Source organism: Monodelphis domestica, chromosome 1 (genome assembly GCF_027887165.1).
Source record: "Monodelphis domestica isolate mMonDom1 chromosome 1, mMonDom1.pri, whole genome shotgun sequence".
NCBI classification, from domain to species: domain Eukaryota; kingdom Metazoa; phylum Chordata; class Mammalia; order Didelphimorphia; family Didelphidae; genus Monodelphis; species Monodelphis domestica.
The window spans coordinates 97378798-97395528 of NC_077227.1; the positions used below are offsets into that span (position 1 = coordinate 97378798).

At 35.7% G+C, this 16731-nt stretch overlaps 1 protein-coding gene across 3 annotated transcripts in view; it reads left to right on the forward strand.

Annotated features, from left to right (window-relative positions):
• Window positions 1-16731, forward strand: part of SHTN1 (shootin 1) — a 116805-nt gene that overhangs the window by 11960 nt on the left and 88114 nt on the right. For all 3 annotated transcript variants that reach the window (XM_007478928.3, XM_007478930.3, XM_007478932.3), the window contains exon 2: window positions 4025-4077. In XM_007478928.3, the coding sequence (XP_007478990.1) occupies window positions 4025-4077 (53 nt within the window). The remainder of the gene's footprint in view (window positions 1-4024; window positions 4078-16731) is intronic.

Consider the following 16731-nt stretch of genomic DNA (forward strand, 5'->3'; position numbering starts at 1 on the left):
AACAACTCATTGGTATTACTGAGTATTAATGAATAAAGCATTAATCTAACCCTTGCAGCATATTTTCCTTATTTTTTTTAGTTTTCTTTTACATAGTGTAATTCTTCTTCTTACTCTTTATAACACTATAGGTGCTCCATATATGCCAGTGGTCTATAAATATTTATTAAGCACCTCTTGTATTTTAAGCACTGTGCTAAACACTGGGGGCAAAAAAAATAGTACCTGCCCTCAAGGAACTCACAATCTAATGGGGGGAAACAAGCAAATAAATTTATATAGACAAGCAGTATATCAAGTGTAAAGGGAATAATTAGCAGAGGGAAGGCACTGGAATTAAGAGGTGTTGGGGACAGCTTCCTGTTGAAGTCAGGATTGTAGTTGTCATTTAAAGGAGGCTAAGTAGGCCACTCGAATATTGATTTTTTAATCTTTGTCATGTTTTTACTTTCTTCTGTGCCACTTCACTTTCTTTGCTCCCTTAATTATTTTTCATTGATTTCTTCCAGTACCCCTTTCTTGTAATTAATATAATGTCATCTATAAACCAAGACTCCTTATTATTTACCTTATCCCCAACCTCTATAGGCTAGCACTGCAAAAGGAAGTTCAGGAAGATCAGGAAAATCTGGTGAATATATAGGAAACCAGAAACAGGCTTATAAGGCTTCTTCTTACATTCTGAGCAAAATGAGACTTTTGCACTAACATATTGATAGTAGAGTTAACTCTACTGTGAAAACTTGCTTTAAGACAAAAATAGTGAGAGATCTGTTTTATTGTTTTGCAAAACCCAGTTTATATATGCTATAGCTAAGGTTGGAGAAGGGAGATATTTGTGTGTGTGTATGTGTGTGTGCATGGGTGAGTGTGTGAAGGGGTAGTGCGTAAGAGAAAGAAGGAAGGAGAGGAAAAGAAGAGATGAGGGAAGAGAGAAAGGGAAGGAAGGAGAGAGACAGAGGGACAAGAGAGAGGAAAGAGAGGAGGGGAAGGAGAGAGTAGAGAGAAGTGATGCTGTTTGGGAGGGAGGGAGGGAAGGAAGGAAGGAAGGAGAGAAGCACAGGAAGAGAATAGAGGGAGAATAACAGGAGAAAAAAGGATGAAGAGAGGAAGGGAAAAGAAGGGAGGCAGAAGCAGGGGGAGACAGAGAGGTAGAGAAAGAGAAATGAGAAGGGAGAGAGGAGGGAGTTGGAGAGATAAGAGAGCAAAGGAAAGAAAGAAAAGAGAGATGAAAGAAAGAGGGAGATGGAGAGAAAAGAGAGAGGGAAAGAATTATATTTTGAGATAGATTAGTGTCCATGGTCTTAACCTTGTTGTAGCTGTGAGGAATTCAACATTACTAGGAATTTCTTCTTCTTCTTTTTTTTTTTGATGAACACTCTCTACCTCCCCTGTCCCAGGCTTTCTTTCTCTTACACTTTAGCTCTTGTTTCCCCTATTTCCCCTTCTTGCCTCTAGCCTTTTTTAAAAGTTACATGTAGTCACTTACAAGAAAACATGTTTTCACCTGATTTCCATTAAGACATCATAGGTGAAGGGTTCTTAATTAATGCTTTCCACAAAGACCTAGTAATTGAGGGAATCAACAGTGTTCCATCTGGGTGCTATCAGCCATATAATAGGAAGAATGGTATTAGTGTGATAGAGAGCCTTCAAAGCATCTATCAGATGTGTTAAATAGGGGAAAAAAGGGACTAACTCCTTAATGCCTGTATGAGATCATGGTTTTGCAAGCCTTTATTATGGCATGCATATATGACCACTGACTAGGTCACTAGGAATGATATGTTAAATAAAGATTTTTCAACTCAATCTCCAGCTACTTTTGAATGCTAAACAACCAGCTTAAAATTTCTTTATTTCTGTTTTCTATTTTTAAAAAATGGAAACTATGAAATATTGGAATCAGAATTGCTCAACTTCTTTATATTGTATAGTTTTCTTCAAAACAACTGTTTGAAGTAAGTAATAGACGAATGTTATTGCTCCCACTTAACATGAGGAAAGTAAAGTTCAGAGAAGTTAAATGTTTTGTCACATAGCTAGTAAGTAGTAGACTGAGGACTTGAATCCAGATTCTAATGAGTGCATTCCAAGTTTAAGACTTTTCCCATTTTACTATACTAAAATTGATATAATGTACCAATTGTTGGTGAAGGGCTTTAGCATTTCTTATTTATTTTGATAAAGAGACCTCATCAGTTTAAAATTCACTTTTTTTTAAGCCATTTTAACAAAGACAAATCTATAGTCAAGGTAAGCTTCTTGGGAAATGTGCTTTTTTCTTCACAGTTGGGGAAAATAAGGAAACAAAGATGGAGGTCTTGTGTTTAACCTCTTTAGGTGATGTCATGTTTTCAAGGTTTCTACTGGTAAGGGGGATGTTTTACATCATTTAAAATTTTAATTATTTGTGTAACCATGCCACTGTAGACGTTTCTTATTTCTTTAGATTGTTGCTGTGTGGAACTAACATTATTTCTGTCTAGTAAGTTAACTGAGTGTTACATTTGGAATCAGAAGACCCAAGTTCAAATCTCAGCTGTGATCTGGGGAAAGTCATTTAACCTGCTGGGCTTTCTTTATCTTTAAAAGGGAGAGTTTCTTTATCTTTAAAAGGGAGGTGCTTGGGCAGGGTGTGGGGGGTGGAAAGTGGAGAAGATGACCTCTGAGGTGCCTTCAAACTCTAGATCTATACTCCAGTGATCTGTTCTCAGATTTCCCTTACCTGTAGTTGGAAGCAAACATCTTTAGCACTAATGGCAAACAAATATTCAGGTAATCAACCATGTTGGGAAGCCTTGGGTTTTTGTTGTTTATTTTATTTTTTTTAATCTTGTTTCCTTGTTTTGGTCTTCTTGGAAGTGCTACTATTCTCTTCCTATGTAAAAAACAATTATTCCCCCCCTCTAGACAAGATTTTTGCAGGCAGATTCTATTTACAGTATATATTTTTTAATTGCTTGATTGCAGTGTGATTTTTTTCCAGTGGGTCACAAAAATCACTAGTATAATAGGAATCCTGGGATTTATTACAGGTAGTAGAGTGGAATGGGAACCAGTTAATCATTAAGTTAAATATTTTTCTTAAGCTCTACCTTTGATATACTTAAAACAGAATGCCAGATACTGAAAGAATCTGAGAGAACCTAGTCAAGTCTTCTCATTTCACAGATAATGAAACTGATATTGGAGAAGGGGAAATAAGTTGTCCAGTTATTCTATAACAATTGGTCTCGTATATTCTCTTCTTTTTGGCTCCCTAATGTTTTCATTCTGTCCTTCAAAGTCTTTCTGGAAAATGGATTTTTGTTACAGGGTATGGAATTTGTATTTGTAAGTTTGTTAAACTTTGGGTTCTGTGATTTTCAGGTGCATTTATCTATTAGCGTGTGTGTGTTCTGAAATAAAAATAATTATGGGAGTGCTAAAGAAGCCAAAATCTTTGGTATGAATCATCATTGTTAAGTTGATATTTTTGTATTGTTCATTTCAGAGCAATTCCTACATTGTAGGTTGTCTGCTGAATTTTTGATATCAAATACTGATTAATTTGAGTGTTTGGGGTGTTAAAACTCAGTTTAAAGTGTGCAGCCCATTTTATTTTGAAAGTTTTAATAAAACCTATGAGTCACTTTTTCTGACTTAATAAATAGAGTTTAATGAACATATAATCTTCCTTTGACGATAGAGGATGTTGCAGTGCGAAGGGTCATGATTTGGAACTGAATTCTCATTGTGTAGAACTATGGAGGTACAAGGGATTGGGCTAAATTTATAGTAATCTAACTTCATTGCTGGAAGTTGTTTTGCTTGTTGCCTTTTTTTTGACAAATTTCTACTGTTGACTTTTTTTTCTCCTTGATAATTACTTTTTTCTTTTAAAAAAGGAATGGTTGGGGAGAATCCAGATAACTGAGGGTTCTGACCATCTGGGTTCAGATGAATCAAGATTTTAATTTAATATGCTAGATTATTTTTCATTTTAAAGTGTTGTAATATTGTTTTCCTTATTCTCTTATAGCAATTGGTGAATATGAAGATCTTAAAGCAGAAAACAAGAAAACAAAAGAGAAGGTTTGTCCTTTATAATGTTTGGTGATTTTAAAATGTTCTATATTTTTTACTTCTAATTTTGCTTCTTCATTTTCTAAAATTCTGGATCGCAAAACTCATTTTATTATTTCACCTATTTCAACTCAGAGTGAATGAGGGTGGATTTTTTTCTGGATTTGTTTTTCAAACTGAATGTCAACTACAGGCACCAGATGGTAAAGAATAGCAGACATGTCACACAGTGTGTGTAGTTCTGTGAGATTAACTACATGATGCAAATGTGTAGCACAGCACATGAGCTTGAAGAAATGTGCTTTCTTCCAGTAACTGAATTGTACTTGTTAGAGGTAAACATTTAGTCCCAAGAGACTTAAGCTTTAGGATTTTGGTCAGTTTAAGACTTTGGTCCAAATTCTAGAGAAAACATTTGTACTCTTTCTTTTGGTACATAGAGTAAATGATGCCATAAGTCTTTTCTCTCTGCTTTCTTTGAATCTAGTAATTGTAAATCTGTAAGTCAAAAAAATACTTGGCACAAAATGGAAATTGAAAGCTTTGTGCAAGTGGTTTTTATTATTGGCTTTTATACAGTTGAAAAATAATTTTCTTCTACTCACCCCCATAAATTGTCTCCTTGATGATTGTGAGCATGTGTTAACAAATTTTTTTCTTGAAATAGCACAAGATGACAGATTGAAAGGAAGCAATATCTAGAGTCCAAAGACAAAGAAAAAAAAATAGAGAATTTGATTAGGAGGAGCTGGAGGAAAGGAGGAAAAGAGGCAGCAAAAATCAAAAAAGCCCTTTGGATATCAGAAATAGATGCATTCAGCTTTTTCAAAACTCTAAATTCTGCGTGTTTACATTTAAAATGTCCGAATTGAAAATTATAGTGAAACACATCAGTGGTAGCTTCGACTTGTCGGGTTCCTTAAATCTGTTTAATTTCCTAACATACAATAATGCAGTAAAACAAGGACTCTCATAAACCTGAATGCTGACACCATGGCTGAAGATCTATGTGCTCAAGGAGAGGTGGAGCAATGCTTTTTCCAGATCACCGTATCTTGGACCAATTCTCAAGATGCTTCAGGGTATCATAAAGGTAGTCTTGGGCTATTATCACATCTCGAGTTTTCTTATTCCCTTGAATGATTGTTGATTGGAGGATGAGAAATTGAAGCTGATGTTATCTGTGAGAGAAGAAAAAGGATAGGATACATGTATCGATACCATGCATATGTATATGTAGCTTCAGTTGACTTCTCAATCATCAGTTAATCAACAGTCATTGATTAAAAAACTTTCTTTGTTGCAGACACTGGAAATACAAATAATAAAATCTGATCTCCTAGCATTTTATTTTTTTGCATGCCGTTTACATCCTAATTTATATGATATTTATTTGTGTCCTTTTTTATCATCCCTCCCAAATTCTTTGAACCTCTATTCTGGACTATATCTTATTTATTTTGTAACTAAGTTTATCACTTCACAGGGAAGGTATCTACTCTCTTTAATGAACAGATGAATAGAATTAGAAGAAATTTCAGCTCTAGAATGGTTGATTGATTTTGCCAAGGGGATATAATTTAATGTGGTTATATTTGGACTCTGTGATAGCTGATCAAGGGGACTGCTAATCAATTCTCCCCTTCCACATAAAATTCATAGGTGTGTGTTGACAGCTTTAAAAAAAGTTGGGAAATCAGTGCCTGTGTTATAGACAAGTATGGCTACGTAATTTTGGAGTTACCTAGTTGAATGGATATCCAGTAAAGGTGCCTGGGGAGTGATCAGATAGGTAGGAAGAGAATTCATATAATCAAAACTCAGAGGGGAGAGAGAATTTAGGAGAAGATGACAAGCAAGTCAGATGATATAGAGAAGTCAAGAAGGATAAGAAAAGGGCATTATGCTGGTCAATTAAAATTTGATTTTTGGTAACTTTGAATATAGAGATTTTAATTGAAAGGTCAGAAGTCAGTTTACAGAAGAGGATTGAGATGAGAGATTGTAGAGACATAGACGATAGACTCCCATCTCCCCCTCAGTTTCACTGAGAAGGGGAAGAGAGAGGACAATAACTAGTATGTTGGTATGAGGGCTTTTTAACAATTGGGGAAACATGGGTGATTTTTTTTTCAGCAAATTGGAAGAAGCTTGTAAGTAGGTAAAGATTGAAGATTAGATAGAGTGAAGATGATAATGGGAGTGATATGCTCGAGAAAATAGGAAGGAATAGGAAGAAGGGTGCATGTAGAATGGTTGACCTGAGGAAGGAGTAGGGTCACTTCTTCATCAGAGGTAGAAGTGTAGGAGGAGATATTGAGTGTCAGTGTCATAGAGATATGAGATGAGAAGGGGGAGTTCTTGGCAAATGGCTTCAATTTTTAATAATGAAGTATGGGGCAAAAACCTCAGCTTGGAGTAGAGTTTTAGGAGAAATGAGAACATTTGTCTGTTGTGGTGAATGTGGTAGAGCAGAGGTATATATATATATATTCAAATTCCTAGAAAGAAAAAGAGGTTAAAAAGGCACAATAGGAGAATTTTTATCCATATCTGGATTTGATCATTCTTGTCCCCTTACTCAGATGATGTAGGGTAAAGGAAAAGCCAACAGTGGGAGTGAGAAAACAAGGGGAGCTTATTGACTCAGCAAAAGGAATATGAGGAAGGGACATTGACAGAGTTATAGTCAATAATCACTATTTACATCTGTATGATGCTGCCATTTGCAAAATAAATACTTGCACATACATTTTTTTCATTTGATCGAAGACTCAAAGAATACTAGACTTGGGAGGGACTTCAAAGTTCATCTTGTCCATTCTTTGCCTGGTTGAGAAACCCCTTAATCATATATCCAATAAATGGTTTTCTAAGATGTGGTTGAAAACTTCCAGTGGAGAGTCAAACCAGTATAGGCATGGGCCACTTGTTCTTCTAATCAGCTCTAATTCTCTGTTATCTAATTACTTGGAAGTTCCAAACCTAAATTTGCCTCTTTGCATCTTTATCTTGCCCTTAGTTTTTTCCTCTGGAGTCTATTTCCACATGAAATACTTGGAGACACCTGTCATATAATAGCAATAATATCTAACATTGCATTGTCCTTTAAGATTTGCCAAGCACTTTGTATACATATACATGTATGAATATATAAAATCATATTTCATCCTCAACAACCCTGGCAAGGAGGTGTTAATATTATTAATAATAATAAGTTAATAATATTAACTCCAGAGGGCAGCTGTGTAGCTCAGTGGATTGAGAGCCAGGCCTAGAGATGGGAGGTCCTAGGTTCAAATCTGGCCTCAGACACTTCCCAGCTGTTGTGACCCTGGGCAAGTCACTTGACCCCCATTGCCTACCCTTACCACTCTTCTGCCTTGGAGCCAATACACAGTATTGACTCCAAGAAGGAAGGTAAGGGTTTTAAAAAAAATAATATTAACTCCATTTTATAGATGAAGACATTGAGGCAGGCAGAGATCAAATTGACTTACCCAAGATCACACAGCTACCGTGTATGACTGAATTTAAACTTGTGTCTTCTTGACTCCAGTTCTAGCACTCCCTCCACTCTACCACCTTGTTGCTCTATAGATTTTCTCCTTTTCAGGCCAACCATCTTCACTTACTTCACTTGATAATTATATCATGATCTTAGAGTTTTCCACCATTCTCTTCTAGAGAATATTCTCTGATGTAACACTAGCATTCTTAAAAGTGGGTACCTGCAAATGAGAACAGTACTGTACTTGAGATTTATTCTTTAGCTTTTGGCACTACAGTGCCACGGTTAACTTTTCACTTTGAAGTCCATCAGAAGCTCTAGATCTTTTTTTCAGATGAACTAAGGCAGATTCGTTTAGGCATGGTTTAGACTAGGTGGCCTTTCAACTCTGAAATTTTGGGTTTGCTAGCTAGCTAGCCATACCTTCCCCATTTTGGTTTGTAACGTATATTTTAACACAAATTTATTTATTTATTAGTTTAAATTTATTCCTAATAAATTTCATCTTATTTTTCACCCAACATTCCAACTTCTCAGGTTCTCATTATCTATGGTATTGGGCTATCCCTTCCAGCTTCATAGCCCATCTTGTCACAATTCATTGAGATATGAAGGGCACATAGGAATATCTCTGTTATAAAGCTGAGGAAACTAAGGTCCAGCTTAAGTAACTTGTCCAAAGTCATATAGCAAGTGGCAAATCATAGAAAGTGGCAGAATAGGGCAATGGATAAAGTTTGGACTTGAAACCAGGAAGACCTGGGTTCCTGTCCCACCTCAGACACTAGCTGCATGGCCTTGGGCAAGACTCCTAACCTCTTTTGGCCTCAGTTCCTCATCAGTAAGTGAAATAAGGATGTTGTTCTTCATGGCTCCTGTGGTCCTTTTTAGTTTTAAATCTATGCTCTGTTGATCTAGGATCTGAACCCAATTCTGACTCCAAATTCAATGTTCTTTGTGAAGGATAACATTTAGAAGAAGAAGGGTAACATGACAATAAGAATGGATGACATTTTTTGCGTTGTTTCCTCTTTTCTTTATTCATTTGTGGACCTGGATCAAAGCCTTGAGTACAGTAAATTTTTAATTTTAATTAAAATTTAATAAATAAATAGATTAATTAATTAAATATATAAATATTTAATAAATAAAATAATTTAATTAAGTTTAATAAATATTTATTGAATAAATCCATCATAAGTGCTTCCTGAAATCATAAGTATAGTCCTCCTGCCTGTTATACAAAGGGTAGATGCAGCGTGCCCAGTGTAGGCAGAGATGACCAAAAGAACTGACAGAGGGACAGTAGAGAGGAACGATGTTCTGAAGGAGGGAAGCCTTTTATCCTCAGAACTTCTGTGACATTTACTGTCTGTGTCATTTATTTATCCCTTATATTGCCTTGTACTGATTTCTATTCATAATTATGTCTTAGCGATCCAATTAGATTGTAAACCCCTGGAGCCTGGGGATCGTCTTCCACAGCTTCTGTTTCCCAGGGGCTAGTAAGTATCTTGTATATGTTAGGCTCAGGGTCACAGATTTAGAGCTGGAAAGGACTCCAGAGGTCATGTTATCTAGCATTCATATTTTATAGAGAAGAAATTGAGGACCCGTAGAAGTTAATTCCATAGGCTGTACGTAACGACTAATCTGGATAGTGTCTGTGGGAGATATATTCCAAGACCTACTATGGATGGTTGAAACCATGGATATAAACAAATACTTGCTGACCCCAACCTTACTCCTGACCCTCAGCTTGGCACTTTATGGACTCCCCCTGCCAAAAAAAAAAAAAACACTTAAAAAAACCTGAAAATGGAGCAGAAGAGACCACTGCTGGGGGCAGACTGCTGCCACAGGCAGACTTCCAGAATTTTGTGGGTAGACTTCCAGTGCTTCTGGAAGACTTTGGAAAACTGAAGCAATGGTCTGTAAAACTTCTGATAAGGAAGCTTTACCATAACAAGGAACCTAGATTTGAATTCGTCTCTCCTAATTCCAGCATACCCCCTTTCTATTGTATCATGCTACACTGACATGAATATTTAAACAAAGCAGGACCTAGTTATTATGGTGGTGCCTTAAATGAACCACCTGCTAAGAAAGTGGCTGGGTGGATAGAGAGCCAAGCCTGGAGACAGGGAGCCTGGGTTCAAATCTAGCCTCAGACACTTCCTAGGTATGTGATCCTGGACTAGTCACATAATCCCAGTTGCCTGGTTCTTACCATTCGTCTGCCATGGAACCAATGCTCAGAATGATCCCAAGACAAAAACATAAGGGTTTTAAAAGAAAAAGAAAAGAACACTGACTTTTTTGGATAAAATATATATTGTTATGGGACCACATGATTGACAGTAGTTAACTTACCTTACCTTAGACCATTAACTATTTAGATATCTCTCTGTGTGGAATATGGGTCAACTTTCATCTTGTCCATGTACAGTATGCATTATTTATTGATCTATTTCTATTCCAGTTCTTTAAAAATAACAATTAACAGAAATGAGAAGAAAGGATAAGAGAGCAATGTGGAGAGCTGGTTGGTTGGGTAGAGTGTTTTCAAGTTTCCGATGTACTATTTATCAGGCTCTGTTAAAAGACAGGCCATTTGACTATTATGGATCTTTCCCAAAAGGAGGGAGTATATTGCTAAGGAGAGAAGCATGTGATAAAAGCCTTTTATCCATCATAGAAAGAGTAAAAGCAGCTTTAGTTTTCCCGATGACAAATGGAGAATCCCATTCCCTCTCAGCAGAGCAGTTTTCTTGTGACCATGGCAGGCTAACCCTTTTCTAGTGACTCTCAAGCACAAGAAGCACATGGCCATCTTCATCTATGTCAAAGAAATTTAATTTCAATTATCAAGAATAAGGAGGACAAAGTAGGCTCCCACCTCCCTACCCTTTTGCCACATACTTTAATGTAGGAACAGGAGGAAAAAAATCAGATTGCTTTTTTGCTCATCTCCCTTTAGACAAATGATGGAAAAAGCATTTTATTAATGGACTGTCATAGGTGCTGATGATGTAAATGCAAAACTGAGACAGTTCCTGCCATCAAGAAGCTTAAATATTTTTCATTTCACTTTATTTCTTAATTAGCAAGCATTTGTTATCTCTCCCTCATATTCCCATCCCTAATGTAAAAGAGAGAAAAACAAAAACCTTGTAACAATTTTGCCATAGTCAGGCAAAACAAATTCCTAGATTGTTTGTGCCCTAAAATATATTGTTCCTTCTGCATCTTGAATCTATCCCCTCTTTGCCAGGAGATGGGCTATATAAGTCATCATTATTTTTCTCAATCATGGTTAGTTATTGCATTGATCAGAGATCTTAAGGCTTTCAAAGTAGTTTGTCTTTACAGTACTGTTATTACATAAATTGTTCTGGTTCCCTTCTCTTCACTGTGTCATTTCATATAGATCTTCCCAGGGTTCTCTGAACCATCTCTATCATAATTTCATATAGCATGATATTTTTCCATTATATTAATGCACTGTAATCATTCAGTCATTCTCTAATTAATGGGTAGCCCCTTTAGTTTCCAGTTTTTTACCACTAAAAAGTGAGCTGCTATAAATATTTGTGTATTAACTTCTCTTCTTATTCCCTGGGTCTCTTGGGAGTAAAAGCCAGTGGAGTTTTATTGCTGGGTTAATGGGTGTGTTCCATTTAGTGAATTTTGGAACATAGTGCAAATTGCTTTCTAGAATGGCTGGACCATTCACAAGCAGTTTGCATTCTAATAGAGAGAACTACCAAGATAGGGGATTTGAAGTCAGAGAAGGGTGTTTTGGTTTAGGAAGGCAGAGGGATTTCAAGTGAAGCCATAACACAACCCATAGTTATATCCCTTCCAGTAACAATAGTGGTATTGATCTGATTAATGTTCTTGGAACAATCAATGGAAATGAGAGGGGTATGTCTGTGGTGTCAGGGCAGATGGTAAGATGCTTCAGGAAACTCTGGTTTCCTGATAGATCACTCTGTGGTATGGGAAGCATGTTCTCAGACCAACTTTATGTAGTTGGTTAGGCTTGTTTGTACTTGCCTACCATTCAGGACTACTCATCCTTAGGGTGGAGTGGCAAAGCCAAGGAACATCTAACTTGCGAGGAGTAGTAACCTCTCTTCACTCTGGACCATGCCCGTTTACACTGAATGTCCAGAATATATGTACTGATGAACTACAGAGTTAACAGACACACTTGATAGAGAGTTGGCCTCGGCATCAGTTGAGAAAACTATTTGAGCTGATATCTAGACCTGAGGACTCTTAATTCTTATTTTTTAATGCCACAGGCATGAAACTTGTACATGAGATAGAAGAAACATATATATCTTGTCTTAAGTTAGATTCTCTTTCTATTTTATTTTCTTATCAGGAAGTTATGAAAATGCCAAAAGACTATGTTATTTGGTCAGTCAATACTGATTATTACTAAATGCCTACAACGTGCCAGGCACTTTGAGAAGTTCTGGGAATAGAAAAGCAAAGGACAATCGCTGCCTGCAAAGAGATCACAGTCTAAAGGGAGAGACAACAAAGTAAACAACTATGTATCAACAAGCTATGTGCAGGTTAAATAGGAAAAAAAATTCATTAAGGAATTAAGAGGGGGTTAAGAAATGCTTCCTGTAGAAGGTGGGATTTTAGTTGGAATTTGAAGGAAGACATGGAAGCCAGGAGGTAGAAATGATAAAGGAGAGCATTTCAGGCATGGGAGACAGACAGAGCAAGGAACCAGGAGATGGAGTATTGCTCATGGAACAGCAAGGAGGTTAATGCCACTGAATTAAAATATGTGGGGTTGGCTGACTATAGACTGTAAGAAGACTAGGAAGATTCAGTGGATACACAATTATCTGAGGGAAGGGGGTCATTCTTAAAAATAGTTCTTTGTGGTGACTAAAAAGCATGTATTAATGTCATTTTCAGGGATGCTCTTTGTATGCTCAATTCTTGAATATTAGTACATGAATTCTTGATCCTGCTAGAAATTCTATGATCCTGAATGAGTCATTTCTTAATATTACCTCGAGTAAATTCTTAATTTGGGGCTTAAACCACACAATGTCCTTCCAAGGCCACTTCTTGTAAGTTCTGTATTTAAATATAAAAATAAAGTTTTGATGTTTCATTTTTTAATTTTTGGAAATTTTTATTTAATTAATTAATTTAGAATATTTTCATTTTGATACTTCAGATGAATCACTTAATCAGTATGGATATTCTCTTCACTAATACACATCAAAATATATAACTGCCTTCTTCTACCATAGGATTCTTGTCCAGATTTCTCCTTTCATCTTCCACAGATTCTCTCCAATGGATCAGATGCTTTCTCCTAGTTTTTAAAATATTTTATGAATACTGGTGTGGTTCTTTGGCTATCTATCCTTTTATGGTAATACATGTCCTTAGTGATATCCAAGAGAGTCGTTGTAAAAGACAAGATGTGGTCAGACTGCAGCATCCTACTTTCACCACCTACTCTATGACTTGTCATTTCCCTTTGGGTCCCCAGAAGTCTTGATTCTTCTTATATTCTGTCATTTCCATGATTTTTAGGCATATAACACCACTGAGAAGTCAGTGTCAAAAAGATATGGGATTTTGCAGAGCAAACAGTTTTGAGTTATTGAAAGCAGTGAAGAGTTTCCCAATATTATTTAGCCACATCACCTCCTGTCACCTCTAGGCCATATTCATCTGCAGTACCTGTCTATATTTGTACTGATAAATGAGTGACTGAGGCCTATGGAATAGCGTCAGAGTTATGAAGATATATTCAAGTTCCATTTCTGGTCTAATCCCTCTAGATGACTTTCTAAGGCTATATAAATTTCATTTTAAGCATATAATCTCATTTGTACTGGTAAGGGATTTTTCTTACCCAGAATTACCCATATGAATGAAATCACATGTCCTAACCAAAAAATAAGAAATATCTTCCAAACTCATTTAATTGATTGCTCATCCAACTACATGTCATAATCTGAGAGATACACAAACTTTGTACCCCTAGTTTTTCTTGCTCAGATTGCCAGGCTTATCTCTTTTAGTGATCATGGACCATTAAAGTAGCCCTATCCAATTGCTAGGCTTAATTCCATCCAGAAACTCTAATACCAAGAGAATTTCAACATTTACTAAAAAATCAAACTTCTTTTTATACATTCCTTAGAACAAACTCCATGACAGTAAATATCTCAAGAGAGTAGATGTTGTTTGATGTTGATGCTCATTTTCATTGACTAATTATTTCTGTGATTACATTTTTCATGAACTCTGGTGTGATCCTAAAAAATGCTCGTGAGATACTTTTGTCTGGAGAAAGCTTCTTAGATCACTTTTATGTCATCAAATAAATACTAATTTTATAATCAACATGCATTAAATGCATGGAAATCATGTTTGTCTATTCTTTTCAGCCATTTGTATAACTGTGAGGGTTTACTAAAGTAATTTGGGGAAGCTTACTTTTTGGTTTGCATTAATTTTTTCCCTTGTTTGGAATATTGGCCATTTCCTAAATTCCATAAAGATTTTATAGAGATTGCAAACTTAATATTAAAATTTTAATTCCTACAGAAAAGAAAGGTAAATCATATCCCTGACATAATATATAACTATTAAACAATATCAAGCAACATGGCATAGTAGAAAGAGTGGTGGTCTTAGAGTCAGAGAGACCTGGATTTTAATGCTGGCCCTGATATTCTTTACTTAGTTTTATGATCTTGAACAAGTAACTGAGGCTTTCAGAGTCTCAGTTTCCTTATCTGTAAAATTGAGATAATACTGGCACTATCTGCCTCATAGGATTGTTGATGAGAAACAATTTATTAACTTTAAAGCTCTACGTAAATATATATGTTGAAAATAAAAACATAATCTCATAATGGACTCCAAAGATAAATGTCAATGAATTTTGGATTAGTTCTATTTTGGATGATGTGTTCATTTGTTACACTCTGCTAACCTGGCTAAGAGTTGACTTGAATTTTGTTTTCATCAATGATTTTGAGGTTGGAGTCAGTACATGTTCATTAAGTTTGCAGATGGCACCAATTCAGAGAGGTGAGTAGGATTAAAATTTAATTTGAGAAATTGATATAGCACAAAAACCATGACCGGAACTTGAGAGTGTAGATCTCTTGCCCAAAAAAAAGTTAGATTGACATCTATAAAATGCAGTTGTTTCACTGACATATGGTCAAGGGTAGAAGGGGTGGGCAGGGGAAATTCAGGTGCTCCATTCTTCTATTTCTCAGTATCCAATAGGAGATTATAAGTGTTATTTTGGAAAATGGATGGATTTATCATGTTAAAGTCAACAGCAGCTTTGTTAATTCTATTCATTTACTGTTGAAAAACAGTGGAAGACTAAATAGGTTTCTACCAAATAAATCCTTTACTTTGTCATTGCTGATATTACCATACTCATATCATGTTTCATTGACGAAATGTGCAGCTACACAATTGAAAAAAAAAAAAAACCACTTTAAAGTGTTTGTTCTTAAGCAAGGAGCTATATCATAACTGGTTAGGGTTTGCCATTTGCCTTTTTCCTCTATGTGGAAGAAAAGAAAAAGGGTGAGTGTGGGGAAATACCCTTATCCAAACTAGATTGACATAGCCCTTAGATTTCTCACTAAAAGAGAGAGAACAAATTCTGATAATGATTTCCTTTAAAAATGTAAACTATTTGTATTTTAGTATGAGCTCCTCAGAGAGATTTTTGAAATGAATTAATATCTGGGTGCTTGTAGTAAAAGTAGTTTTGGTGACATACTGTAACAACACATCCGTGGTTTCTGTCACTCTGCCAGGAGCCATGAATGAAAAGGGAGAGAGGCAGATACTTTCCAAGACTTACGTTTCAAGAAGCTGGCCATATGATACTGTCTGTGTCGTGGTTGAATTGTGAATTGTTAAACATTTCCTCCTCTTGTATAGTTTTCAGGAGTAAAGGTTCTAAAGTATTTTATTTTAAAGGATTCAATAAAAATTGCTTTAAAAAGCAAGATATACAGCTATTGTGCTAACTGTTCATGCATAATACATCCATATACATGCAATTTCTTTGAGATAGAATAGCAAGTGGTTGTGCCAGGGGAAAAAAAGTAATTACTTAGCAGTTTGAAAGTGAAAATGAGTCTCTTATTAACAGCAATCTATCCAGAAACAAAGAACAAGGATCTGTGTTCTGATGACATGTGTTTCCATCTAACACATAATAAATACCTAGAATTTGGAGAATGCAGTAAGACAGCTTTAGGGTAGTTCCCACTTCTTATTCCTGCTAAAATCGGAATCAAGTAAAGAACTTCAAAAACATTACAAGAGAGAGAATGAGGATTAGAAGGAATTTCTTGCAAGCTGATATGGTTTAATTTATTGTATGCTCCAAATACATTTGTCAGAATTTATAAATTGTGGTTGAAATTAGCTTGAGTAGTCCAAGTGAAGCAGTAAGAGTTTTTTTAGAAGTACAAAATCATTTGAGGTACTTGATTCCATATTAGGTAAATATGTGCAAATTCTCATTATATTCATACCTTTTTATGTCAATAAAAAGAATCCATATTAGGACACATAGAATCTTCTTTTGAAAGAAAATAAATGAAAGGATCTTGGAGTGGGGGAGGAGGGAAATGGGATATAAAAATTATATAAAAATAAGATAGCTTAGAAAAAAAATAAAAAATTAATAACTACTCATTTAAATACCAAATATAATCAGCTGTCAGTTCAGCAATGGTTTTCTGAGAAAAACACTGTACTAAGTATCACAAGGCCTGGTTTTCAAGTTCTGCTCTGCCATTTATGAGTAGCATAATCATGGGCAATAACTTAGCTTCCTGGATCTCAGCTTTCTCATCTGCTAAGTCGAATAATAATGCTTGTACCCATCTACTTCATGAGACTTTTGTAAGGAAAGCATATGGTAGACTAGCTCACACACACAAATATAACTTTACAAAGACTGCAACAGTTATAATCACAGATCCAAGGCTTAAAAATTCTGATCTGCTGCCCTTACCAGCTATGTGCTTTTAGGGAAGGTATGTCACTTCTCTGAACTCATTTTTTTCATCTGCAAAAAAAAAAAAAGAGAGCTGGTCTCAGTGATTATT